The 25,842-nt window shown below is 44.3% G+C and overlaps 2 protein-coding genes across 7 annotated transcripts in view; one reads left to right on the top strand and one right to left on the bottom strand.

Annotated features, from left to right (window-relative positions):
• Sgce (sarcoglycan epsilon) overlaps positions 1 to 12,668 on the bottom strand; it is a 69,580-nt gene extending 56,912 nt beyond the window's left edge. For all 6 annotated transcript variants that reach the window (XM_057777985.1, XM_057777995.1, XM_057778004.1 and 3 more), the window contains exon 1: positions 12,510 to 12,668. In XM_057777985.1, coding sequence (XP_057633968.1) covers positions 12,510 to 12,618 — 109 coding nt within the window. In that variant the 5' untranslated portion in view covers positions 12,619 to 12,668. The remainder of the gene's footprint in view (positions 1 to 12,509) is intronic.
• Positions 12,669 to 12,893: 225 nt separating this feature from the next.
• Positions 12,894 to 25,625, top strand: Peg10 (paternally expressed 10). Its single transcript, XM_057780223.1, is given in 3 exon segments — positions 12,894 to 13,124; positions 20,555 to 21,885; positions 21,888 to 25,625. Coding segments are annotated over 3 exon segments (2,544 nt in total). The 5' UTR covers positions 12,894 to 13,119; the 3' UTR covers positions 23,096 to 25,625.
• The last annotated feature ends 217 nt before the right edge of the window (positions 25,626 to 25,842 follow it).

Raw genomic sequence — 25,842 nt, 5'->3', positions numbered from 1 at the left:
TAAACTAATGTATCATTTCCATACTTCCCGAGTCTTCCATAGAGATAGCTTAGTTATCTTTCATAAGATATTTTAAAAAATATGATTAGTGCCCCAACTGTCAAGGATTAAGGTAGGACGAAACAGCTGCATGCATCTCACAGATGCTACTACACCTTAGGAGCAGCAATGCTTTGAGTACATCTTTCTTTTTCTAATGTAAGAGAAAGCCAGAGCTTTCTTTTAAAGTGTTTATTTATATAGTGGGGTGTGCGATACATGTTCATGAAACTAGGCATGCCATGTTATACATCTGTGAGACAATTTTACAATCAATCCTCTCCTTCTGTTTTATTTGGGCTCCAGGTCATTGCACTTCATGGAAACGCACCTTAACCGTGGAGCTACCACACTGGTCCGTGCATATTCATTTTTAAAATTCATATAATAGCTGACTGACCTCAGAAAAACTGAAGCCTGATAAATCTAAATAAAAGAGCAACTATTATGCTCTGCTCACAAGCAGTGTTATTAAAGGCAAGACAGAATACCACAGAGAATGGGATTGCTTAGACACGCAAGTGCCCCACACACTTTACAGAAAAATCCCAATAATATGAAAATAATTATTTGCTTTTAATTATATGCTCAACATTATGGAAGCACTTAACTAATTTCTTGTGTAAAAAAAAAAATCCCTGCAATCTGCACTGAAAATGGAGGTTACTCACTGAAAAAACAAAAGTAATATTCGGTAGCTTTATCCTCATTAGAAGACTGAAGAGAGCGTTTTATTTCCTACGAGAAAAAAAATCTTTTAAAAGTTATGACTCAGTTTAAAAAAATAATTTTCCTGTATACAACTCTTTCAATGTGTAAAACAATGCCAACCTGAATAGACCAGTCACTGGGCGAACTGCGAAGGTTGCACACAGTCCTCTGAAATCGTTACAGGGAGAGCGGTGAGCATTTGACACAATTACACTGACAAGAATGCTTTGCTCTAACTAAAGAGCGTAAAGGCAAAGAGCGAGCTCTATGGCTCCTGCCTCACACAGTGTAAAGTCTGTAGCAGTTCACACGATTCACTGGGCCAGCTCTTCAATGCTTCCCCACCAAAATAATCCGAGCCAAATGAATCTGAAGGTAGCATGCCTTCGGGCTCTTTAGAAACCACACAATACTTAAAGTTTGTTTTAGGATTTTCTGATTCATTTGGAGGCTTGTAGCAGCAGAAGTTTTCATCTGGCAAGGGAAGGGGCAAGCAGTCTCTGAAAAGAGAGTATTCCTCTTTCCCCAACCTGGGTAATTTGCAGACTAGGGGAGGGGAGCTGCTGTTTAATACAAGCAATTGAGGAGCTATGAATAGTGGCTGATTGCTGATGAGCTAATCAGACAAGGGACAGAAATAATAAATAATAACTTGCTCAGACATCACTGTCCAAGTAAACAGCAGGACACGTCAAATGAAATTTAATCTGATTAGCACACTCACCTTACCAGGGAGTGATCAAGCCTTCTTAGGCCTCTCTCAGGTCCCTGCTTCAGTTATCTCTTTGCATATCCTCTGCTCAAAGAAGCTGCCTCTGTTGACTGCATAGCTCACATCCCCCAGTGTTCCCTTCTCCAACTCCCTTCAAGACCTTTTCCTTTTTAAAAAATATTCATTATCATCATCAGTGTGTGTTGGCATGTGTGTGAGAGAGGGATGTCTGTGGGTGCACACGCCTCACTCTATGTTTGGAGATCAAAGGAAAACATTGTGAAGTCAGTTCTCTCTTTTCAGCTGTACATGGGTTCCAGGGATTGAACTCAGATTTCTCAGCTTTTAAATCTAGCAGTAAAGTCCCTTTACCCACTGAGCTGCATCTCCAGGCCCACTTTCCTTTCTTTATGCTTTTTTCCTACTCCTTACAAAACTGTTTCCTAAACTGTTTCTATTGCTTTTTTCCTTTGTACAAAAAAAAAAAAGATCACCTATAACTTTTCAAATTAGCGTCCATGTTTTCAGTGTTATGATAGCTAGACACTGAACAAAAGTGTTTACACATATTTACCAATTTTATCCTTGAATTAACTGTGTGAAATAGATAGTATTAGTTCCGATTCACAATAAGAATAAGAAGTCTTATGAAATGATGTTACTTGCCACCAGTGACATGCTTCGTAAGTGGCGGGATGGGATTTTGAATCCACTTTGCAGCTAATGTCAAAATCACTATTAGATACTTATCAACCCTACCTAAGAATGTAATGCGTAAACAGCATGTTCTCAGCTCGGATATCCTTATTATTGCTAGCATATCAACTACAGTTTATTTTGCTTCTGAGAAAAAAAAAAGTGCATTGCTGGATTCGTGCATTAGAAATAGCAACAAGATGGTGCTTTAGCTGGGAGAGAGAAACTAAGCCGGTGCGCTTTTGCATCAAAACAAAAAGAAAACACAAAGCAATTCATTGACAGAAGAAAGCCATCATGTCGGTAAGCATCTAGGCGGGGAAGAGGCTTCTCCGAGCCTGTCATCTAAGCCGCTCTCAGGGGCCAGAAAAGGTTTTCCCAAGGGAAGTGCTTGTTGCAGCTGGACTTGAGATCAAGAACTTCAAAAACAAAAAATCCTAGCAGAACCTGAGCAGCTATTTAATACGATTCCAGTTTACTAGACCTTTTCTCGTCGCGAAGCAAGGTAGATTAGGCGACACAGAGGAGAAAGGAGAGTTAAGTGCTGAGAGGCAGGAAGGCAGTGCTGCGGGGAGTCACATAACACTGGCTATGCAGTGTTTCTGTGCCTCAGTTTCTTCTCTGGTGGGACAGGAACAGAGCAGAGTACTGAATGAGAGAACATGCATAAAACCTTTACAGTGAAAGTTAGCACAAAATGATAATCCACAAGTGATCTCCAATTAAAAAACAATCACTTCAGCAGGCATTATATAGCACTCTCATTTTTTCCACAACTGTGATGCATGAAATTTAACTATATTTCTATGCTGGGCTAGGGAACATTCTGGAAGCACCTCAAAAACTTTTAAGCCTAGTGCCTCCAGCCTTGTGAAACTCTGTCCCATTGCCTCCTGGAACTAAGAGTCAGGTAACCAGGCATGTCCTCAGGCCTGACCCTCAGCCAGGGAGTTCTGGCGACTCAGAGTCACCCTTTATCTCTTTGAAGAAAGCAGATGCTATGTGAATTCCATTCCCATTACATCTTCTCTGAGATCTCATGAACTCTTTAGGTGTTTTTCTGAGGGAAGAATGCAACCAAAGGGGAAAAAGCTGCCTGCCAGGTGCACGATTCAGTTTTGGAGTAAACATAATTCCACGACTGGGTGAAAATTAAATTGCAACATCTGACAGAGGAACTGAGACCAGAGGTCTCTAGCTAAGGTTTGCTCCCTTGCTCAAATGAATTAGAAAGAAAGTTGCAGTCCCCCCTGTGCTTCACAGGACTGTCTGCTGAAAGGGAACGCACTGGGACCTTTAACAAAAGCCGTCTACCATTCATGCAGCAGCTATAGGCATCGCCGCCACCTAACGTGCTCGTTTGCTTGGGATGAAAAGAAGAACAAACCCAGACTGCTAGTGCGATCTAGTGGAAAGGGATTGGAAAGCACTGGGGTCTGCGTGAGCCGCCGGGCTACGGAAGGGAAGATGCAGCTAAGGCTGCTGCTCTTCAGAATCAAAATCACAATACTGCTACACCCTCTTTCCAATTAGCAGGCATCTAAAAGAGAAATAGGCTCGCATCAAGTGTTTGTTTTAAACTGTCATTAATTGTCTGTATTATAAGAGTCATGCTTCATAGCATTTCCATCAGGAAGCTCTATTTTATAAGGGTCCCTTCTCACATCCCCATTGTCATCCTACCAAGGCCACCCACTGGCTAAAACATGCACTGTCTTTGTACCTTTCTATGGTTTATTCATGTGAAACATATATTGGTACACAGGCATAAATATACATACCATGTTCTCCCATACATGTGATTCTCTCTGCTTTTCTCTTAGAGCATACTTGCACCTATTTACATGTTAAAATTGCCTAGCTTTCTGTCCTGTGACTCAATCATACTTTATTTACTGTCACTGTGAATTCAACCGGATCAAACTTAGACCAGCTATCAGACCTCCTTCTGACACTACAGCGACCATCACACAGATGACAAAAATGTAGCAATCATAACCTTCTGGCAAACAACCCCAAATTCAATCTGATACCCTCACCCAAATTTTACCCTTCAAAAATGTTCCTCCTCTGTCCATTTTGCTATTCCTACATTAGCCTACAAAGTCACTATCTCCAACCTGGATTGAAACAACCTCCAGCGGCCGGCTATTCAGAGGCCTCTAACCTTTTCTTCACACAGCAGTTAGAGTACTCTTTTTAAAATGCAAATCTGGTCTTGTCCTGCTTAACCCCCCTCTGAGATGTCCTGTTGGTGTTAGTATGAGATGAACCTCTTTAAGTAGGTCTACTAGGTTGGGAGAGATTGGCTCCTTGACCTGCTGGCATCATCCTTGCCCATCTCTTTCTTCTCTCAGTACTTTCTATTTAGCGTGCTCTGGCTGCCCCGGGACTCAGCAGAGCCTTGGTCTCACTGGCCCTTTCCTGACTCACCTCCCTAGCATTTACTCCCCTTCACATCTAAAAGCTTCCTTGAAAAGCCCATTCACCCTTCTTCCAGCCAAATCCTCTGCCAGTGTCTGCAGCATTTAGCTTAGTTCCAGTGAGTATGATATTGTATGTGATTATTTGATTAATCTTCGCAAAGACTAATCTTGAAGGAAAAAAGTTTGATTCATCTTTGTCAATTCAATAGTGTAAAAAGCTCTATAGCTGGATCACATATTTCTCAGCATCTGTCACATTGTCTCAAAAACACCCAATGCATCTCCAAACAAAGTATAAAATAATTATTCATTCATTAAAATTACCAAGGGTTTTCTAGTTTTTCATTTTTACTATCAACTGCAATAAACATCCATGTCTGTACCTCTGAGCGCTTTTACCAGTTTACATGTAGGCTAAACATCCATAGGGAAAATTGTTAGACCAAAAAATAAAATGTATAATTCAGATTCTAATAAGATATCTAACAGCCTGCTGCAGTGCTAGGCTTTGATTAGAATCAACTGTGTAACTGCCGAAAATCAAAGCTGTCAAAGGTGCTACACTGATTAACTGTTGCATGGGGGAGAAAAGCAAGCGGTATAATTTTACTGCCTAGTGAGAAACACAGATCTCTAAAGAGAGAAAACAAAAATCTTAGAGCTAATGTTTTCTTTGCTTTTGTATTCGAAGGTAAAACAGAAGCTATATTTCTTTGCAAATTGCTGTAAAAAAATACAGAACTGAAACTCTCTGCAATAACTGCTAGGAAAATTAACTGATCTCTTTCAAATTCAGAGAGTGAATGCCGATCTCCATAAGAATCAAATGGTGAGCGGATGAATGAGCGAAAGGGCAGAGAATGGGAAGCAATCCACACCAAAGCTGCCTATCTCCCAAACAATTCTGAAACCAGCCGTTTCATTTATCTGAAAAGAAAGTCTGTCCTTCCATGTCACAATAGATGCTGTGGTGATTCCCGGGGTACAGGTTGCCAAGGATCTATTCTAAATATCTGATTAGCCTAAGGTAATTAGGTAGAAAGTGAGCCATGTGAAAGATAATCTTTAAATAATAAAATAATTTAAACCACTAACATAGATGCATTAAAATGAAGATTTAAAACAAACAACAACAACAACAACAATGAAGAAAAAAACCTCACCAGAGAGACCTAAGAACAGCGTATAGCCTTCACTAACACATTAATGCTTCTGAGAGTAACAATAGCCACACCACAAACCAATGTTTGGAAGCAGCATAGTCATTTCCCAGGATAATAAGTCTTAAAGTTTAAACATTGGGGTTATTACTTTGTAGTTCAGGGACATGGGCAAGCACCGCACTCAAGGAATTGTAAGTAGCCAGCCGGCTGTGGATCAGGTGAGCTTTGCCATGCCAGAACCTCACTTTTGAGAGTTTCTCTTCCGGAAATAGGAGCTGAGCCAAAGAATGCCTGTGGCATCCCCAGCAACTGGGAAGGCAGCCACCACAAGCGGCTGTGTGTGTTATTACAACCTCACCGAAGTGTATGGCACTGTTACAAAATGAGTAAGAAAGAGAAGAAAGTTGTTTAACAGTAAAATTCACTTCGTGCAGTCAGGATGCTGACTTGTGAGCACTGGCGTGGAGAAGAAAGTTCCCGGCTGAGGCAGGAGTGAAAGCAATAGGGGAGAGCAGACTAGCAAGGACGGCACACAAGCCTCCCTTCCCTTCAGCTCTCTCACAGAGCCCTCCAGAGTCTGCAAGGTTCCCAAGTATTTAATGCAGATTCTAGGAAGTCAGAAATACTGCTCAAAAAAGAGGTCCCCTATGGAAGTCCTACAACCTCCTGAATTCATCTTGAATAATCACGTCTTCCAAATTAGATATGCCTATCAAAATAAACAATCAATGGGCAGATGCACGGAAGAAAAATCTGCCCGGAGACCTGTTGTTTGTCACAGTAAGAATGTGCCCCCGAGGCAGGGAGAAACCAGCTCGTGCTGACTGTCGTTAAAACAGCACAGGCTGGAAGCCACAGTTGGTGATTAGGATTTTATGGTACTAGTGAAAAAAACAAAAAAACCTCAACTTTTTTATAAAGTTTATTATACCACAAGGGGGAAAGGGCTACTGTAGAGCTCTGTCCCACACTCCTCTGAGGAAAAGGATGGCAGGCACCAAGCTATCTTGGGCCAGCGGCCTGCCAGGTAACCCTGGAGTCCTAAGTATCTGCCACCACTAGGCAGAAGTCTGCTTGAACCAGACAAGACACCCGGGGAATGAGGGGAGAAAGAAAAAAAAGTGACTCTGGATAGTTAGTTAAGACAAAGGGAGAAAGGATCCTGGATTTTTTTCACGTTTGCAACGCAGAGGAGAGAAACATGAACTTGCAACTTAAATGCTCATTTTTTTAGAACATTTGTCGGGAGATGAAAGGTTTCCATGACAAGTCTGTGTACTGGCTACATGAAAATGTTCCAGTTGTCTTCAGATTCCCCACTGCAAAGGAGGCGAATGTTCCGGATACTGTAAGAGAATAGTGGAGTTGATGTTCCTGCTGTGCTGCACTATTTGAAAGCTCTTGGGTTGACTCTATGTGCACTTTCACCCACTGACGCTGGTTCTGCTCTCTGAAGCAGAGGGAGCTCATTGCTACTTCCACTCTACTGGAGCTAAGCATTTCCAGACCCTTTGAGGATACCCCCCAGGACAGAGTACTTGCCAGATGCTCACCAACCTCATAGACTGTTCTGCAAGTTGTCTAATGTGTCAACATCTCTCTTCAAACTGACAGCCAGAAATGAACACAATACTCCAGATGTGCTTGATTAGAACAAGGCCCGATTAATTTTTATGATGTACAGACATTACAAGTTAATACCACAGTCTAACTTGGATTTTTATTTTCATAAGCCACATCATGCCGTTGCTTCATACTGATCTTCCTAAGAAACAGGAAGCACACAAAAGTCACCCCCTCCTCTTCATATCAGTGAATTAAAGTACACTGGCTGCTGCATTCTGTGCTTGCAGCATCGCATTTGACTCAACTTAAATGGTATTTAACTCTAAATTCTGCTATATATTTTCAACAGCTATTCCTTTTCTAGTCATCCATGAATTGTAAAGCAAGCCTTCTAGATCTCTGTCAAAATCACTATGCCAATGTTAAACAAGTGAAGACCCAGGGCAAAGGTTTGTGGTTCTAGTCGGTTCCCACTTCTTCAGACCCAGGAAGTAACCTGTACACATCTGGCCAGCGCTGGTCCCATTTAGTCTCTGGCTCACACACCGATCCTGGTAATTAGTCTGAATACCAGTCTCTCACATCAGCCTGCAAACTGCTTCCCTAAAAACAAGGCTCACTTTCTTTCCAAATAAAGTGTAAAAGGTCCACACAGCTTAAAAGTACTAGTCCATGAAAACATACATTCACACCAAGCAAAAGCCAGGAAAGAAAGAATAGCAGTGAAAATGTTTATGGCAGGCTGCAGAGGTTGTTGGGGTTTATTGTTGCTATTGTTTAATTCATTGCTGTCTTTACTACAGTTACAAGTTCTTTAAAATAATTCACAATGAAAATCATGTACAGAGAATTTGGCTTGGAAGCAGTCCATGTGAAATGGCTTTAGACCATTGAGAATCTCTTTCCAACCGGAAAATTCTACTCAGAAAAATAGTCTCTGATATGACTTGTTGATCCCTAGAAATACCAGCCTCGCTTTCTTTTCTCCCCGTTTCTTCTTTCCTATTTTTTTCAACACTACATTGCTATTTAGACTTAATAACCCGATAATAAGGGAAAGAACAGACTAGAAACCTGGATCCTGAAATTTAGAAAAAAAGTCTGGATGATGTGCATACCTGTGTGTATGAGCACACGAAAGCGTGTGTGCGTGTCTGTGTGTGTCCAGCCATCCCTCTGTCTGCCTCTGCTAGAGACTTGAGAAATTGGAAAAACAGTATAAAACAGAGCAAAGTGTAAAGACTCCTTCCAGCCCAAAAACCCGAACAGACAAACCTGTCTCATCTGATTACCTAGGGTCCTGTTCCACGCTGAGACTAGGAAATAAGATAAATAAACAGAATATAGATTTAGGGGTTTAGAATAGAGACTATGGAAGGGTAAGCTTAAAGAAAAAGGACCGGGAAGGGTATGAGCCTATAGGCAATTAGGGAAAAAGAAAAGAAACAATTGTGGGATACTTGTAGAGAAAAACGGCATGTGCAAATACTGTCCTGAGATCCACAAACAATCTGAAAAACAGCATGTGCAAATACTGTCCTGAGATCCACAAACAATCTGAAAACAGCATGTGCAAATACTGTTCTGAGATCCACAAACAATCTGAAAAACCGCATGTGTCAATACTGTCCTGAGATCCACAAACAATCTGAAAAACCGCATGTGCAAATACTGTCCTGAGATCCACAAACAATCTGAAAAACCGCATGTGCAAATACTGTACTGAGATCCACAAACAATCTGAAAACAGCATGTGCAAATACTGTACTGAGATCCACAAACAATCTGAAAACAGCATGTGCAAATACTGTACTGAGATCCACAAACAATCTGAAAACAGCATGTGCAAATACTGTACTGAGATCCACAAACAATTGGACTATTTGACTTGAAGCATTTTCAACAAGCCAGGATTTCTTCACCGTTACCATCTTTTCTTTAGGGATGAGTTTCATCAGTGCAAACCAGTGCTGAAAGCTGGGCACACGCTATCTTTCTCTCTCAGGTTATATCTAGTTCGTCTTTGTGGTGTTGTTCATTCCTGTTTGCAAAGTCGGGCAGACAAGTGGAAATTCCATTTGGCTTAGAAATATAATTTACTCCCCCGACTAAAAGATGTGCTACCTTTAAGAGCAAACCAATAGCTGCTAAATTCATGGTAAACGGTTACAACAATGGATAAAATGAGCAATTCACACCCTAGCTACTTTCTGACAAGTAAAAATTTTATCTTGTTTAAGCCAACTACAGGTGGCAAATCAGCATATCAAATTCTCATTAAAAAGGATAAAATGTCCAAATAGGAGGTCTACTATTTGACATGTGACAATTCTACCCATGCTTTAGAATATAAATCCCTTACTCCTCTAGAATTTACCCTAAATATAAGATACAAATCAACAGCTCCACAGATACATGGCAAATTGCCATAAAATAGGTAAAATATACAAACAGAAGAAATATTATGTGTGATATCAAAACCCTACTTGGTGCTAAAGTACTTTCCCTACCTACACTGCTGAAAACTAAACATGGTGGCAAAGCAAGAAATTGATAGGTCCAGTGAAAACTCTAACAGAAATGGACAAAATGTTCAGCTACAAAGGACAGCTAGTACCTAGTGAGGTAAGTCATGCCTAGGAACAGTGCACGCTTCCACGCTGACCCTTGTGAAAACCGGGCACAAAATAATCCACACGGGGAAAATCGCTTAGGAAATCTGAAATTCACCTGCATAGTAAACACCAAGAGAATTTGAGAGCCTTGTCTATCAGATTTAGGACACACGGGGATTTAAAGCACATTTTGGTGACAACAACGACAGAAATCTAAAGTATCTATTAATTTTCTCTATTCAGTTAAATATTGTTTTGCTCCTTCCAGATAGCAAGAAAGTTTTACCTGAATATCTGTGATTGCTTTTTCTATGGGAAAATTATAATTTGAAGCAAAGTGAAATTCTTTTCATAAGTAGACATTAAAAACCTCAAGGATATTGATCAGGATTACAGCTACACGTGAGAATACTGAGGTCAGGGAGTCTGTTCAGCTCGTGGGTTTGAAACCGCTGCTGTTACGGCTGCTCATATACATCAACCAGAAAATATTAATTTAATATTTTCTTTTAAAGAAAACTGTAAAAATAATGTTATTTGATGCTCAAAATCTACTTACTTGGAAAGAAAACACAGAGAAAATTAATTTGATCCACTGTTTAATTTTGAGAAAAAAATATATGCAACCCTCTGAAAAAAATGTCTTCTTTAGATACCTCTGTAAGCAAAGAGGTAGTTTGCCTCCCCACAGCAAGGCGAGGGTGTCACAGGTGATCTCGGTCGCCTTTACTAAGGCTCTCTCTGGAATTTGGACAATGAATAGAATAACTATTATTACAAAAATACAAACAAAGCCTTTTTTACTTTTTAAGACAAAAAAAATCCTGGTTCAAATTTTGAAATGAAAAATCAAACTAGTTTAAACTTTGAAAGACTCGGTGACTTTTTAAACTTGAATTTCCTTATATTTTTAATCCATGCTTGCTATAAATCTCACCTTTGGAAAAAGCAAAGCTATCAAGGAACAGCTAGGTGAATTAACTTCGTACGAGAAACAACTGCGAAGCACAAGACAGTCCCGCGGCCGCCAGAACAGCGACTGTTAAATAAACATTCCTTTAAAAATCCTGGAATTAGTCTGTCTCACAGAAGAGGATAAACATTTTTAAATTCAAAAAACATGATTATGTTCACCCAAATTCCTAGATAAATGCCTTTTCCTGCTGGAAACCTACACCTCCTCATTTCTGTTTCTGGGGGTCAACGCTTAATTTCTAATAAGTTAGTTCCCAGTAAATCAATGAGTTTTAGCTTAATGCTAAAAAGCTGAACGCTTTTTGTATAGCGCAAAGTCCCTTCCATCTTGTAGTGCACAATGAATCAAAGTCTCGCTTTTTTCTTTAAGGGAAAAAGCTGTAGGAATCTTCCTGAAACGCACCGAGTTTTAGTCTGGAAAGACAAATATCTTTCATCTGTGGTGAATAAATCCAACTCAGTTGTAGACAATTTGATTTTTAACTTTAACTTTTTGGACAAAGATTTAGCAACAGATTGTCAATTTTCTCAGCACCTAACATTTTGAGCAGCTTAAGTGGTAATCCACGTTGCTTTATTTCGCCTCCTTTCTCTTCAGTATTTGAGTGATTTTGACCCTTTGCAAATTTCCCTAACGTTAAAAACAAAAATTACAAGTTTATATGTACCAAGCCAAGCAAATGTTTGGAGTTGAGTCTCAGCAACCTGTTTCTTAGGTTAAGCGTGCTCAAAAACATTCATTCACCCCCAAGATTTAGAAAAACATAACGGCGCGGGGAGAAAGCCGAGGTCTCTGTGTAAACCTTGTAATCACCACCAAAAGTCCGTAGCTGAGACCTCCAAAGCACCCACAGCTGTTTTCAATTGTTCCTGCCTTTCCCCTCAGAATGTATTCAGTAGGGCAATGGGTTCTGTTTGCAGCATCTCTGGCCCCCAGCCATGGTTGACCCTGACCTGGACACCTTTGGTTCCCAGCATTTTATGATTCTGCTTCCTTGTTTGGTAAGACCTAAGAAAAAACAGGTTTGCGCCACCAGGAAATATTCTTAAAAAAGAATGGGGGGATTTCAGTCTTTTGAATGTCATATTTCGGTGGTCTCTGTCTCTCAATCAGATTCCCGAAAGGGAGAAAAGACGTGCATCTTTGTGAAAGAAGAAAGCAGCTGGTCAGCCATGTCCTTTGGCTTGCAGTAGGCCAAGGAGTCTCAATTGTGGGGTAAAGACCCCCACCCCGAGGGGCAATGAACCCCAGGTCTCTGCTTCAGGGATCAGAAGATGTCCACCACCAGGGTGGGGGTGGAGGTGGGGGGTGGAGGAGGGGTGCTCACAGTAGAAACTGGAGCCGGATTCCTGCCCTGCTGGACAGGGAGGGACCGTGGGGGTGCAGAAAGAAAGAAAAGGCCAGGGGTCAAGCCTGGGGAGGGACCCACTGGGCCCAGGAAGTGGGCTTCAGCATGCCCGAAGAGCGGGGTGCTGTGGGGCATTGAGCGTAGAGGGGGGCTAAGCACCCTTTGGGCGCGCCCTGGTACCCCGGAACCCGAGTGGGGGATGGGGAAGCGACGGCCTGTGGTCCCCCAATCCTCCGTGTCGCGCGCAGGCCACTAACCTGTCAGTAAGAACGTGCCAGTGGTCGCGGGGCTCATCTTGCGTGTCCCCCGACCCTTTCCCGTCCAAGCACAGGGGTCTCCCAGCTCCCACCACCACGATAATAGCATTCTTGGCCTGCCTAGGCCGGCTTCTCCCCTCCCCTCCCTTTCTTCTTTCCTCCCAGCTTGGCCGGTTCAGCATCGGTACCGTGCACCCCCCATCCGGGCCCATGCTCCCCCTAGCGGCGGGCCAATGCAGCGCATGCCGCACCCCCCATCCCCCCAGGCGCCCGCCCACGCAGCCCCCCCCTCTCCGCCCCCGCAAGCCCGCGAAGCACGCTGGGATTTGGCGCCCCCTCCTTGGAACAGACTATATAAGGCGGGCAGTCCGAGCCCTCGGCACACGCGTTTCCAACTTCGGTTGGTGTGTGTCGAAGAACCCAGAAGAATCCTGACGGCGACCTGAGGAAGGCAGCCCATCGGAGGCGGTCCACCGGGCCTCGCCGAGGTCCGCTGCGCGACTGCGGTCCGGAGCTTCTCCGGACCGCGGTCACCAGTGGACCATCGCGGGCCAGGTGTGGGACCCCGTCATCCATCCCGGCTTCGCAGAGGGGTCCTCGAGTGGTGAGTATGCGGTGAGGATTTTTTTTTTTTAAACGATCACACGCAATCCCCGTTTTTTTTTTTTCGGGAGCTGCGGGAGATGAAGTAGCGCCCCGGAATATCTCCTCGCATATCTTTTTTTTCCACGCCTTCAGTGGCCGGACCCTGAGACGCCAGTGTGGAAAGCGAGCCTTCACGGCTTCGGTTTCCACGACCCGCGTCCAGAATTGGTCAGTAGACGCATGAGCTGCGGACAGTGATGAGCTGCAGACGCACATGAGCTACAGACCGAATTGCAATCTGCTCCTGAAATGCGCTGCAAAGTGACGGCTCTGCAACTCTTCAGCGCTTCAATGCGCTACAAACGGAGAAGCGCTTCACTTGCGCTGCAGACGGGCGCTTCATGCGCTACTGCGATGAACTAATAGGCGCTTCATGCGCTACGAACTACTAATGGGCGCTTCATGCGCTAAGACCTGATGGGCGCTTCACGCGCTTCGATATACTAATAGGCGCTTAATGCGCTTTACTGTACTAATGGGCGCTTCATGCGCTTCGATGTACTAATGGGCGCTTATTGCGCTTCAGTGTGTGCTAATGGGCGTTTCATGCGCTCTGCGATGTACTAATGGGCGCCTTTTGCGCGTTTGTGTGCAAACTTGCGCTTCATGCGCAACAAATCAGCCCGAACTGCAGCGATCCGCGGCAATCCGCGGCCAATTCGTGCTTCACGCACTTAATTCTGAGCCGTAGGAAGGTAACCAAATACGAACGCGCAAGAAAAATGAATTTACAAATGCGTCACAAACTGCTGCAGAGCCATAAGCACTCTTGAGCTCCAGAAAAAGTGGTTTTGGAAAGACGAGGGAGAAAGTACAACTCTCTCCTTGGAGGGGGGTACAAAACGCGGTTCGCCTTTTGGAACAGGTCCCGTTTCTGTTTTTCTGTAGGACAGCTAGCTGCGTGATGGGGGGGGGACGACAAAATGGAGTCCTGGGCTGCAAAAATTAATCTTTAAAATTCTGCCCACACCATTCCTGCTCAGGCAGGCGAGTGGAGGGGTGTTGGATTTTGGAGATGGCCGAATGGGCCTTGTCTAGGGGTGATTGATTGAGGTGACGCTGCAGTTGGCTTGGTGGCGCAGATAGGCCTACAGCAACAGTTTGTGCAAACTGGTTTGCTGGGTGGGTTGGGGGGGGTGGCTTGCTCTTGCGGCCATGCGCGGAAATTGGGCGCTTGGGAGCTGGTGGGGGCGGTCTGGGGAGGTGGGGGGACGGGGGGAGGCGCGCAGACACTCTGCAGCCCTGTAGCAGCCAGTCTCAGACCTGCCCCTCCCCTCCTAGCCTGCCTCTGCAGTGTCGAGGCCTAGCGCCTCGTCCGCGCGCCTCGCTGGTCACGCGCTTTTCCAGAACTTGCTTCCACATGCCCAACCTCCCAAGTGCTGATGTCATAGAGCCAGCCTCCCAGGGCCCGCCTCCAATGACGTAACCAGCTCAGCCCTGCCCCAGGCCCGCCTCCTCTGAGGCGGCCTCCCAGCCCCGCCCGCCCGAGGCCCGCCTCCTCTGACGTGGCCTGCTCAGCCCCGCCCAGGGCCCGCCTCCTCTGAGGCAGCCTCCTTACTCCCTCCTGAGGCCTGCCTCCTCTGACGTAATCTGCTCAGCCCCGCCCAAGGCCCGCCTCCTCTGAGGCCCAGGCCCCGCCTCTCTAATGCCTGACTCCTCCACTGAAGAGGCTCAGAGCCCCGCCTTCCCCTTATCCTGCCTGCGCATGCGCAGTGTGGGCCCCAGCCCCTCCCGCAGGCTTGCCTCCACTGCGCAAGTGCGCCACACTGTCTGAGCCTGGCTGTACAGCCCCGCCTCCCTGCGGTTTCAGTGTTGCGCAGTTTTGATTTTTGTCCACAGGTGTCTAGTAAATATAAGAATAATAAGAATAATTAGCAACAATAATAAGTATACTTGGCATGTATAAGCACTTTTAATAAGTGCCTTGCATTATTAAATAAAAATGATCCCACAATTAAAACTGATAGTGGGATATGGGAACTTCTAAGAAGACCTGGCTGATGCCTTAAAGCAATTAAGCCAAGTATTTATTTTAAATTAAAAATTAAATTTAAAATATTTTTATATTTAATTATTTTCTCAAGACACCATTGGACTTCCTGGAATTGACTGCTTTGGTGAATACAGAAACAGGAGCATCTTGAAATGTGTTTCTTAGGAGTTTGAAGTGGCATTGGTTTATGGCTTGGCCTCTGAGGGAGAAGTTTGTGAGCATAAACGTTTCAGTTTCTTGATTTTCCTTAAGAATTCTAGGTGATTAACTCTGACTGACATGCCTATATACAGTAAACTGTGCTTGGCACATAGTAGGCATTCAGTAACTGTTTGTTGAATGGCCAAAGCAAATTAATGTCTTGCTGCTGGCCTTCAGGCTTTTGAGTTTTGGGTCCTTTTCCTGTGGTGCTTTGCTGTCCTGAGCTGAGCTGCTGGCCACTCTCTCACACATTTAAAAAGTGGGTTTTTGAGTTCCAGTAAAGTAAGCTGTAATTATAATGTGAAATAAAATTATATTCCAAATAATTAGCTTTTTTCATAAAAAGCTAATTATTTGTTATTGCAAGTAATTAGCTTTTTTCATAAAAAGCTAATTATTTGATATTCCAAGTAATTAGCTTTTTTCATAAAAAGCTAATTATTTGCTGTCCCAAGGAATTAGCTTTTTTCATAAAAAGCTAATTTAAATTTGGGGCAAGTGGGTTATTAATGCTACATGTTGACAATAAAATTTGTGTGATGTAACAGAGTGGTTACATTACAAGACATAGATTGTTTCAACTGGCTTAATTAAACATCTGTAATTTACAGAGAAGCCAAATAGAAATGTCTCTTAATTAATGAAGAAATTAAGAAAAATGGTTTTATATATTACAGACTATGAACCAGGATTTTGTTAAGGGGACTTATAGGGCTCTTGCCCTCAGTTCTCCCCGTCCTAATGTCCCTCCTTAATTTTATCTGCCTATTAAAGAGGTTCAAAACATTGGAAATAAATACATGCAAATTAGAATTTGCATTTCACATAATACTAAGAAAGGGACATTTAAAATTTAAAGCAACTAAGAGTTGCTTATTGGTGTTTCATTTCCTAATGAGACATTTATATAAGATTATTTACTATTATTGTACTTTGATGTGTTTGGGGGAATTAAAGAAGAGTTTGAAGAAGTCATTGTAAAGACCTAATAATTAATCAGATGTACTTATTTATTTCTAAATAGACTAAAATGTAATTGTTGTAAGTGAAAATGGTCCCTGTCTCAGGTGGCTTGGTGTGACCTTCCAGTTTTCAGGAGTGGGAGTGCTCAGCGAACCCACTCGTAATCTAGCCCCTTGAAAGGGATAAATCAAATTAAAATTAAGTCAAAATTTGTGCTGCCCCAGTTGCTCTCCAAACTTTTCATTACTTGTTTATAATTACTGTTTAACTGTTTTCCCAGGGCCCTATTACTTTTTCTGATTAAATATTCTTTTTTACAGTAGAGCCCCACCCCCAAAATGCAAGGCCCCCAATAGGGTGAGCCTAGGGTCTCGGAGTGGGGAAGGTCACAAATCTTAAAGTGGTGACCTCACAGGCCAAATAAGGCCTTTAATTTGTTTAGCTAGTACTGTATTATTAAAAACCAAAAGTACCCCCCTGAGTATCCTGGTTAGAGGGGCACACTTCTCCAAGGTGCATGGGTGGTGCCCCCCTGAATATCCTCGTGGGAGGGGCACACTTCTCCAAGGTGCATGGGTGGTGCCCCCCTGAGTATCCTCGTGGGAGGGGCACACTTCTCCAAGGTGCATGGGTGGTGCCCCCCTGAGTATCCTCGTGGGAGGGGCACACTTCTCCAAGGTGCATGGGTGGTGCCCCCCTGAATATCCTCGTGGGAGGGGCACGCTTCTCCAAGGTGCACGGGTGGTTCCCTCCTGAGTATCCTCGTGGGAGGGGCACACTTCTCCAAGGTGCCCGGGTGCAGCCCCCTGAGTATCCTCGTGGGAGGGGCACGCTTCTCCAAGGTGCATGGGTGGTGCCCCCCTGAGTATCCTGGTTAGAGGGGCACGCTTCTCCAAGGTGCCCGGGTGCAGCCCCCCTGAGTATCCTGGTGGGAGGGGCACACTTCTCCAAGGTGCCCGGGTGCAGCCCCCCTGAATATCCTCGTGGGAGGGGCACGCTTCTCCAAGGTGCCCGGGTGCAGCCCCCTGAGTATCCTCGTGGGAGGGGCACGCTTCTCCAAGGTGCATGGGTGGTGCCCCCCTGAGTATCCTGGTTAGAGGGGCACGCTTCTCCAAGGTGCAGGGGTGGTTCCCTCCTGAGTATCCTCGTGGGAGGGGCACACTTCTCCAAGGTGCATGGGTGGTGCCCCCCTGAGTATCCTCGTGGGAGGGGCACGCTTCTCCAAGGTGCCCGGGTGCAGCCCCCCTGAGTATCCTCGTGGGAGGGGCACGCTTCTCCAAGGTGCCCGGGTGCAGCCCCCCTGAGTATCCTCGTGGGAGGGGCACGCTTCTCCAAGGTGCCCGGGTGCAGCCCCCCTGAGTATCCTCGTGGGAGGGGCACACTTCTCCAAGGTGCCCGGGTGGTGCCCCCTGAGTATCCTCGTGGGAGGGGCACACTTCTCCAAGGTGCCCGGGTGCAGCCCCTTGAGTATCCTCGTGGGAGGGGCACACTGCTCCAAGGTGCCCGGGTGGTGCCCCCTGAGTATCCTCGTGGGAGGGGCACACTTCTCCAAGGTGCACGGGTGGTTCCCTCCTGAGTATCCTCGTGGGAGGGGCACACTTCTTCAAGGTGCACGGGTGGTTCCCTCCTGAGTATCCTCGTGGGAGGGGCACACTTCTTCAAGGTGCATGGGTGGTGCCCCCCTGAGTATCCTGGTGGGAGGGGCACACTTCTCCAAGGTATATGGGTACAACCCCTCCCCCATTTCCTTAACTCAAGTCTCTTTTTAAATTATCTTTTACAAACAATGAGATATTTTGCAATATCAATACAAATGGTGTATTGATTGCTGATTTGCTAATGCAATTTTTGTCCTATAATGAATTGTCTTTTGTAAGTGTTAATCCCCACCAGACTTGGCTTCAGTAAAGCCCACCCCGTTTGGTTATCTACCTTCCTGACCTGGGTTAGGCCACACCAAGCCATGCTGAGACCATCTTAAGGAAGTTTTTAATTTCTGGTTTGAAATTGTTATTTTTTTTGAGGAGAGATTAAAGCAATTTAATTAAAAAATATTGCTTTGCTTTGACTGTGGTCTTTGTTACTAATATACTTGTTTTTAAAGAATTGGGAATGCCACAGGTCAAGGTGTCTTCTAACTTTTTTAAAAACTTGAATATTATCAGTTATCTGTTTAGAGTGATTAAGTAGAAGTGTTAAACCTGTTAAAATGGCACACTGTTCCCTGTCCTTTAAGGACCTCGTGTGCTCTACTCATTGGAGAGGCCACAGGACAGCTTGGGATAAAGGGAAAATGGCTGCAGGTGGTTGTAGCAGGGGAGGGGCCTAAAAGATGGGAGGGGGAAAGCAGGGGATGGGACATAGCAGGGGAGGGGCCTAAAAGATGGGAGGGGGAAAGCAGGGGGATTGGACATAGCAGGGGAGGGGCCTAAAAGATGGGAGGGGGAAAGCAGGGGATTGGACGAGGGTGATGAACAGGTGTCATATGGGATGACAGTTTTCCTCTTTTTTAAAAATATTCTATTGAGTAAAATATTAGCTGCTTTCCACCCAACTTTTCTAATTAACATCTTTAAATCTTTGTTTCATAGAATTTAATAGTGCCCATTTTTGCCTTGATTGGTCAGAGAAAAATAACTTATTTTTAAACTTTTGTTTATTCAAAAGCTTTAAACTTTGTGTCATTAACCTTTCATTGAACTTTTTAAATTAAAAGTTTGTAACTATTAAAAAGTCCAAACTTTCAAAAACAGAACTTCAAAACTTTCTGAAGTTTCAGGCTTTAAACTTAAAAGTTGTTTGTAGTTCAAACTTTTAAAAAGTTTTTTTTAACTTCAGTAAACTTAGTTAAACTTTTTAAAAAGTTTGCTAGACTGTCTAATTTCAAAGTTTGTGAAACTTTAATATCTTATTCTTTACTATAACTACTTTAATTGTCTTAATTGAGATTTGAGATCCTTATGAATCCATAATTATCTAATTGTACTTAACTTTTTTTTTAGGAAGTACACAAGTAGACAGTGTCCCACGGTTATCACTACCCTCATTATGAAAACATTTCAACTCCCTCCCCCCCCCACATCCACTCATCTTTTTGGAGTCCAGGCCTATCCCACCTTAATTTTACAAGCCTGTGGGTGGGCCCTACGGAAAAAATCTCAATTAAAAACTAAAGGCTGCACTGGTGACCTGTAGTATAAATAAACTTCTGTATTTCTTTGACTAATTTTAATTAATAAACATAATAAAGTATATTTTTAATTATCTGTAATTCTGGGTGACCAAGCTGCTATAATTACAGCCCCTTCCCGCTTATAAGAAAGTTACCTTTTTTAAAATTAATAACCTTATTAACTAATTAACAGGTATAATTCAGTGATTTATACCTACATTATTTAATTAAGTCATAATTAAATTTGTTGTATTATCAGGCATCATTAAGAAAAGATGTCCTATTGTATAGCCTATTTCTTTTTAGGAGGCATCAATTAATATTTGATTAATGATTGCTTAATAAGGTAAACTGACATCCCTGTGTACTGTTCATTACCTTTTCTGTCCCACAGACAATTCTGAGGACATTAACTTGTGGTCATCAAAGCAGTTAGACAGCCTTGTGTTTGTGATAGTTGTTGGTCGACTTTATAATTAGACCTCCGGTGTGAAGTGTGCACCTCTGTTGTGACCTTTGGCAAAGTGTGTACTTCATTTCTTCAGGGCTGCTGAGTGTAGGCACTGTGGTTCTTATACCCGCCTCTTTTGTGTGTGTGGATTGTTATTGACTAGAGTATTAGTTATTTTTCCTAACACCCTTATTAATAAAAGGTATGGTGTTGGGATTATTTGCATAATTAAAAGTTATTTTGCATAATTCACTTCCTATTTATCTTTGCCTTGGAACTTTCTTGCTGTGTAACCTCCATACAAATGGAGTTGTTTACAATTGTGTACTTTCCTTTATAGCCTGGAAAGATGAGTGTGCTTCTGATAAAGGTCATGTATTAATTATAAGGAGCAGGTGGCTTTTTTAGGAGAACAGGCATTTGGATGTCTGGACATCAAGAGGTGGTATGCTTTTTATTATTTTGTGAGTGATTCCTTCATCCCCTTTTGAGGGTGTGTGTTCTGTTAATTATCAATAGATATTTATATTGTTTATATATTTATAATATTGTTTTTATATTGTTTATAGCGACTGCTTTGAATGTATATGTTGAATGTATGCTTTTGCTTTCATTTACAGGAATAAGCGTGTTTTGAGAACCAGGAGGAGACGCCGACCACGAGGGGCCCAGGATCCAGGGCACCCTCCCCAGAGTGAGGCAACACCTGGGAGGTTCCCTCCCACCACCACCATGGCTACCGGGGGTGGTTTCGACTGCCCGCCCCCTCCTCCCCCTCCTCCCCCCAACAACAACAACAACAACAACAAGCCCAAGAGCCCCTGCGTGCCCAACAACAACCAGCGCCGCCGCCGCCGCCATGGTGAGATCTCTGGAGAGAGCAGTGGCTTCAGAGAGCAGCAGGTGGTCAGACCGACCGTGAGGAACAACAGCCTGCACACCCAGGTGGAGATGTTCCCAGGCCACAACGGCAATTTTGGCAATTTTGGCAATTTTGGCAATTTTGGCAATCTTGGCAATCTTCGCAGCCCTCGCAGTCCTCGCAGTCCTCGCAGCCTTCGCAGCCTGCGCAGCCTGCGCAGCTTTCGCAACCTTCGCGATCATGTGGAAGTCGAAGTTGAACCAGAACCTCAACACATTCAGATCCGGGTCCGCCCAGAAGACAGTGACGATGACCTTGCGCTCCAGGGTGCTGCAGCGGCCGCTGCTCCAGCCATCTTCTTTGACGATGACTGTCTTGAAGACCTTCCTGAGAAGTTTGATGGCAACCCTGACATGCTGGGTCAGTTCATTTCCCAGTGCCAGACCTTCATGGAGAGGAGCAACAGAGATTTCTCTGTTGATCGTATCCGTGTATGCTTCGTGACAAGCATGCTGACCGGCCGAGCCGCCCGCTGGGCTTCTGCTAAGCTGGAACGATCCAGTTACCTGATGCACAACTACCGTGCCTTTATGATGGAGTTGAAGCATGTCTTTGAAGACCCTCAGAGACGTGAAGCTGCCAAACGCAAGATCAGACGTCTGCGCCAGGGCATGGGATCTGTTGCCGAGTACGCCAACTCATTCCAGATGATTGCCCATGATCTGGATTGGAATGAGCACGCTCTAGTTGACCAGTTCCTTGAAGGCCTCAGCGAACAAATTCGTGAGGAGGTGTCTCGCCACGAGCTCCCAAACACCCTGTCTGCTCTGATCAGTCTTGCCATTCACATTGAGAGAAGACAGGCCCGCGCCGCTGCTGCTGCTGCTCGCAAGCACCGACCTGATCCACCCAGGGCCCTGGTGATGCCTCAGAACCACCAGCCTGATCCTACTGAGCCCGTGGGAGGTGCCCGCATGCGCCTGACCCAGGAAGAAAAAGAAAGACGCCGCAAACTGAACTTATGTCTATACTGCGGCAGTGGAGGCCACTACGCTGATAACTGTCCAGCGAAGGCCTCCAAAAATTCACCGTCGGGAAACTCCCCGGCCCCGCTGTAGAGGGACCTTCAGCGACTGGGCCAGAAAGAATAAGGTCCCCACCCCCCGAGGCTTCGACTCCGCACCTGCAAGTGATGCTCCAGATCCATATCCCGGGCCGACACACCCTGTTTGTCCGAGCTATGATTGATTCTGGCGCATCCGGCAACTTCATCGATCAAGACTACGTCATCCAAAATGGGATTCCTCTAAGAATCAAAGAATGGCCAATCATGGTGGAAGCGATAGATGGGCATCCTATAGCCTCGGGCCCAATTGTTCTAGAAACACACCACCTGATTGTTGACCTGGGTGACCACCGAGAACTACTGTCTTTTGATGTGACTCAGTCTCCGTTCTTTCCCATTGTCCTGGGAATTCGTTGGCTGAGCACACACGACCCTCACATTACCTGGAGCACTCGCTCCATTGTCTTCAACTCCGATTACTGCCGATATCGCTGCCGGATGTATTCCCAGATACCTCCTGCTCTGTTGCTACCGCCTTATCCTCCACATCCACCGTTCTTCTACCACGTGGATGGATACAGAGTTTTCCACCCTGTGAGGTATTACTACGTCCAGAATGTGTACACACCTGTGGATGAGCACGTCTACCCGGGTCACCGGCTGGTTGACCCCCACATAGAGATGATCCCTGGAGCTCACAGCATTCCCAGTGGACATGTGTACTCGTTGTCTGAATCTGAAATGGCTGCCCTGCGAGATTTCGTGGACAGGAACGTGAAGAATGGACTCATGACTCCGACCGTGGCTCCCAACGGAGCCCAGGTCCTGCAAGTGAAGAGAGGGTGGAAACTCCAAGTCACGTACAATTGCAGAGCTCCACACAACTGCACAGTCCAAAATCAGTACGTTCGCATGACTCTTCCAAACATGGCAGACCATGCACACCTGGCAACCTACGGTGAATTTGTCCCTCACATTCACGGGTACCACCACCATCATCACCATATCCCTGTCTATGCCTACGCAGGTCATCAGGTGATGTTTGCATGGTACCCAGTGGGACGAGATATACATGGAAGAATGATCCTCACCCCTGTTGTGATCACCTGGTGTCCACATTGGTACCGCCATCATCCTCATCCGGTACCCCAGTATCCTCCTCCGCCGCCGCCGCCACCTCCGCCGCCTCCTCCGCCGCCACCTCCACCACCTCCATCTTACAGTACCTTGTAAAGACTGTCGTGACCTTCGGAGTGTCTCTGCCCTCAACTTTGACCTGTGCAGCTTCTCAATCAATGACTGTGTGCTACTGGATCTTCAGACCACCTGAGGCACAAAGGCACGCAGGGCGAACGTCGGTTTTCCATCTTGACTGCCAGTTAGTAATTTGACATCTCAATCGCAGACTGGCTAATTTCTTTTCAGAGAAGCTGATGCAAACACAGGACCTGCTGCTTTCTTACAGAGGGGAGGAGAGGAGGAGGAAGGACACGACCTGCCCGCATCCTAGGACGGGCACCTTATGAAGGAAGCCAGACTTTCTGGTGCAGCATGGAAAGGCTTCCGTGATTATCTTGCTGCACCCTCCGGAACTTCACCGACTTCAAACTCCATTTGTCTAACCTCTTTCTTTTTGTTTGATTCACTACTACTGCCATTCACCCTGCTGCAGGATTTGTCATCTTCCTGCCTGACTGCTGAGACTTAGTCTCTAGCTCAGTTTGAACAGTAGGACACAACATGGTTTTTTGTCTTCACGGTGAAGTTTCCTTTTCCATCCACATCATCTCTCCCCTACCCTTGCATGTTTAAGTAGTTTAGTAGATTTTTTTTAAACATTTTGTTTTCAAGTGTTGGCCATGCTTTCAGAATTTCCATTGAATTAGGAAGTACACATACAATCTAAATTCTATTAATTGGGCCTTTAAAATTCACAAAAAAGATATACAATTGGAGGAACCCTAATTGGCTATTGATTCCTGTTCAGTGGGACCAGAAAGCTTGCCAGTCATCATGTTTTACATTAATTACTTTTAAATGGTGCATTTGTGCTTCTGATTTTTGTGAAGCGTCACTTCAGTTTACCTCAGAACTCAGTTTCATCCTTCATGTGTTTTAATTGATTTGATCTTCAAGCTGCAGAGTGCCTAGAAATGGGCCATCTTCTGCAGCCCTGGCATAGACACACGGACATTTGCCACCACTGCAAGCAGATATCTGGAGACGCTGACCACGACAGTCAGGGAGAACATGCTGGTGTGGGCCCACAGCTCACAGACAACAGCTCTGACGCACACTGGGTTGTGTTTTGAAGCTTGCTTAATGACTTTTGGCAGTGTGTACTATGCCCTATTCCTATATACTAGCTATAAGGGTTAGGTGTTAAGGATAAGTACTCTTCAATTTACTGAAATTTTGTTAAGTTTCCTTTTAGTTTGTTAGGTTGTTAAGTTTCCTTTTAGTTTGTTAAGTTGTTAAGTTTCCTTTTGTTTTTCTTCTGTTGATCAAATTTACATTAATTGTTCCTTTTTTTCTTTTATTTGGCATTTCCAACAAAAATGCCCTTATTCATTTATTGGGAAGGAAAGATAAGTTGGAAAAGGAGGAAAATACAAACTGACAAAATTAGCTAATTGGCTGTGGGCCCAAATTTTAATTTTTCATTAACATCATGAAGGGTCAGTTTGGTTTGAACCAGGAGGCATTTGGCTGAGATGCTAATTTGAGAGGGGCATCTGTATGGTGCAGTCTAGAGTTGTGTTTAAGTTTGCAGGTACCTCTTGGACTCCTGAACTGATCTGGTTGTCGTGCATCATCAGCATCCTGCATCCCACACAGTTCCGAGATTGGCAATGGAGAGCACCCTGTTGGAGAGGCCTGAACATTTATGAAGGACCACCTGCGGAAGAGAAGAGTCTGCAGGAACCACGCTACATATTCAGCTGGAGAGGGAACACACATCTGATGGGAATGGAATCTTTTGGTTGTTTCAGATTGTAGAACATTTTTGAGTTGGTCTTGAACATTGTATTGTTTTTCTTTTTTTTTTTTCTATAGTCAAGTAATAGGGGATACATAGTCATTAAGAATTTTAGGCTGGGAGGGATTATTAAGTAATCTTAGGTGGGTGGGTAAGTTAGGATAAGTTAGGATAAGATAGGATAAGTTAGAATAAGTTAGGATAAGTTAGGATAAGTTAGGATAAGTTAGGATAAGATAGGATAAGTTAGGATAAGTTAGGATAAGTTAGGATAAGATAGGATAAGTTAGGATAAGTTAGGATAAGATAGGATAAGATAACAATAAGTGGACGAGTGTACTTATTTGTCCCTCTTACCCCTCCCTACAATTTTACCTTTAAAATTCTACTCAGAGGGAACTGCAGGGAAATCAACATTCTATGAGTGAATTAGACATGGATAAAATTCTAGTGAAAGTTCAAAGATGATTAGATCAGTCTAATAAAGGCCCAGGAATTATCTCCAGGGATAGATTGTGAGTAAAACTTTGAGAGGCATATTTAAGAAATTGTTACTGGAATAAAACTTGTAATGCTGAATGATAAATATTCATGGAAATTATAAGAATGTGATGAATAAAATCTCTTGTTCTTTCCTTGTCAGTAGCCCTCCTCCCCTCCCCTCCCTAACCCCACCCCTTTTTCCCTTCCCCTTCCCAACCCCACCCTTCAAACTATATTACTGTATTCTCTTTACTATATTGATGTTACAATAAAAATTCAATAAATAAAGACTTAGTGGTTAAGGCAAATTGTGTCCTGATCATTTCAGCGCCCACCCATCATCAAGAATGGAGGGAGGAGCAGTGGATGGGTCCGGAATGATAACCGGCAGGAACTAGGAAGTAAAGGGGTTGGGGAGGGCAAATGGGAAAAGAGGGTGGGGAAGGGTGGGGTTGGGAAAATGTTTGGGATAGGGATGGCATATAAGCAATCGGTCACACAGTTCATCATTAATAAT

Source organism: Chionomys nivalis, chromosome 1 (assembly GCF_950005125.1).
Source record: "Chionomys nivalis chromosome 1, mChiNiv1.1, whole genome shotgun sequence".
Classification (NCBI taxonomy): domain Eukaryota; kingdom Metazoa; phylum Chordata; class Mammalia; order Rodentia; family Cricetidae; genus Chionomys; species Chionomys nivalis.
The sequence above is the reverse complement of the archived record's forward strand: the minus strand, read 5'-3'. Positions and strand labels throughout refer to the sequence as shown.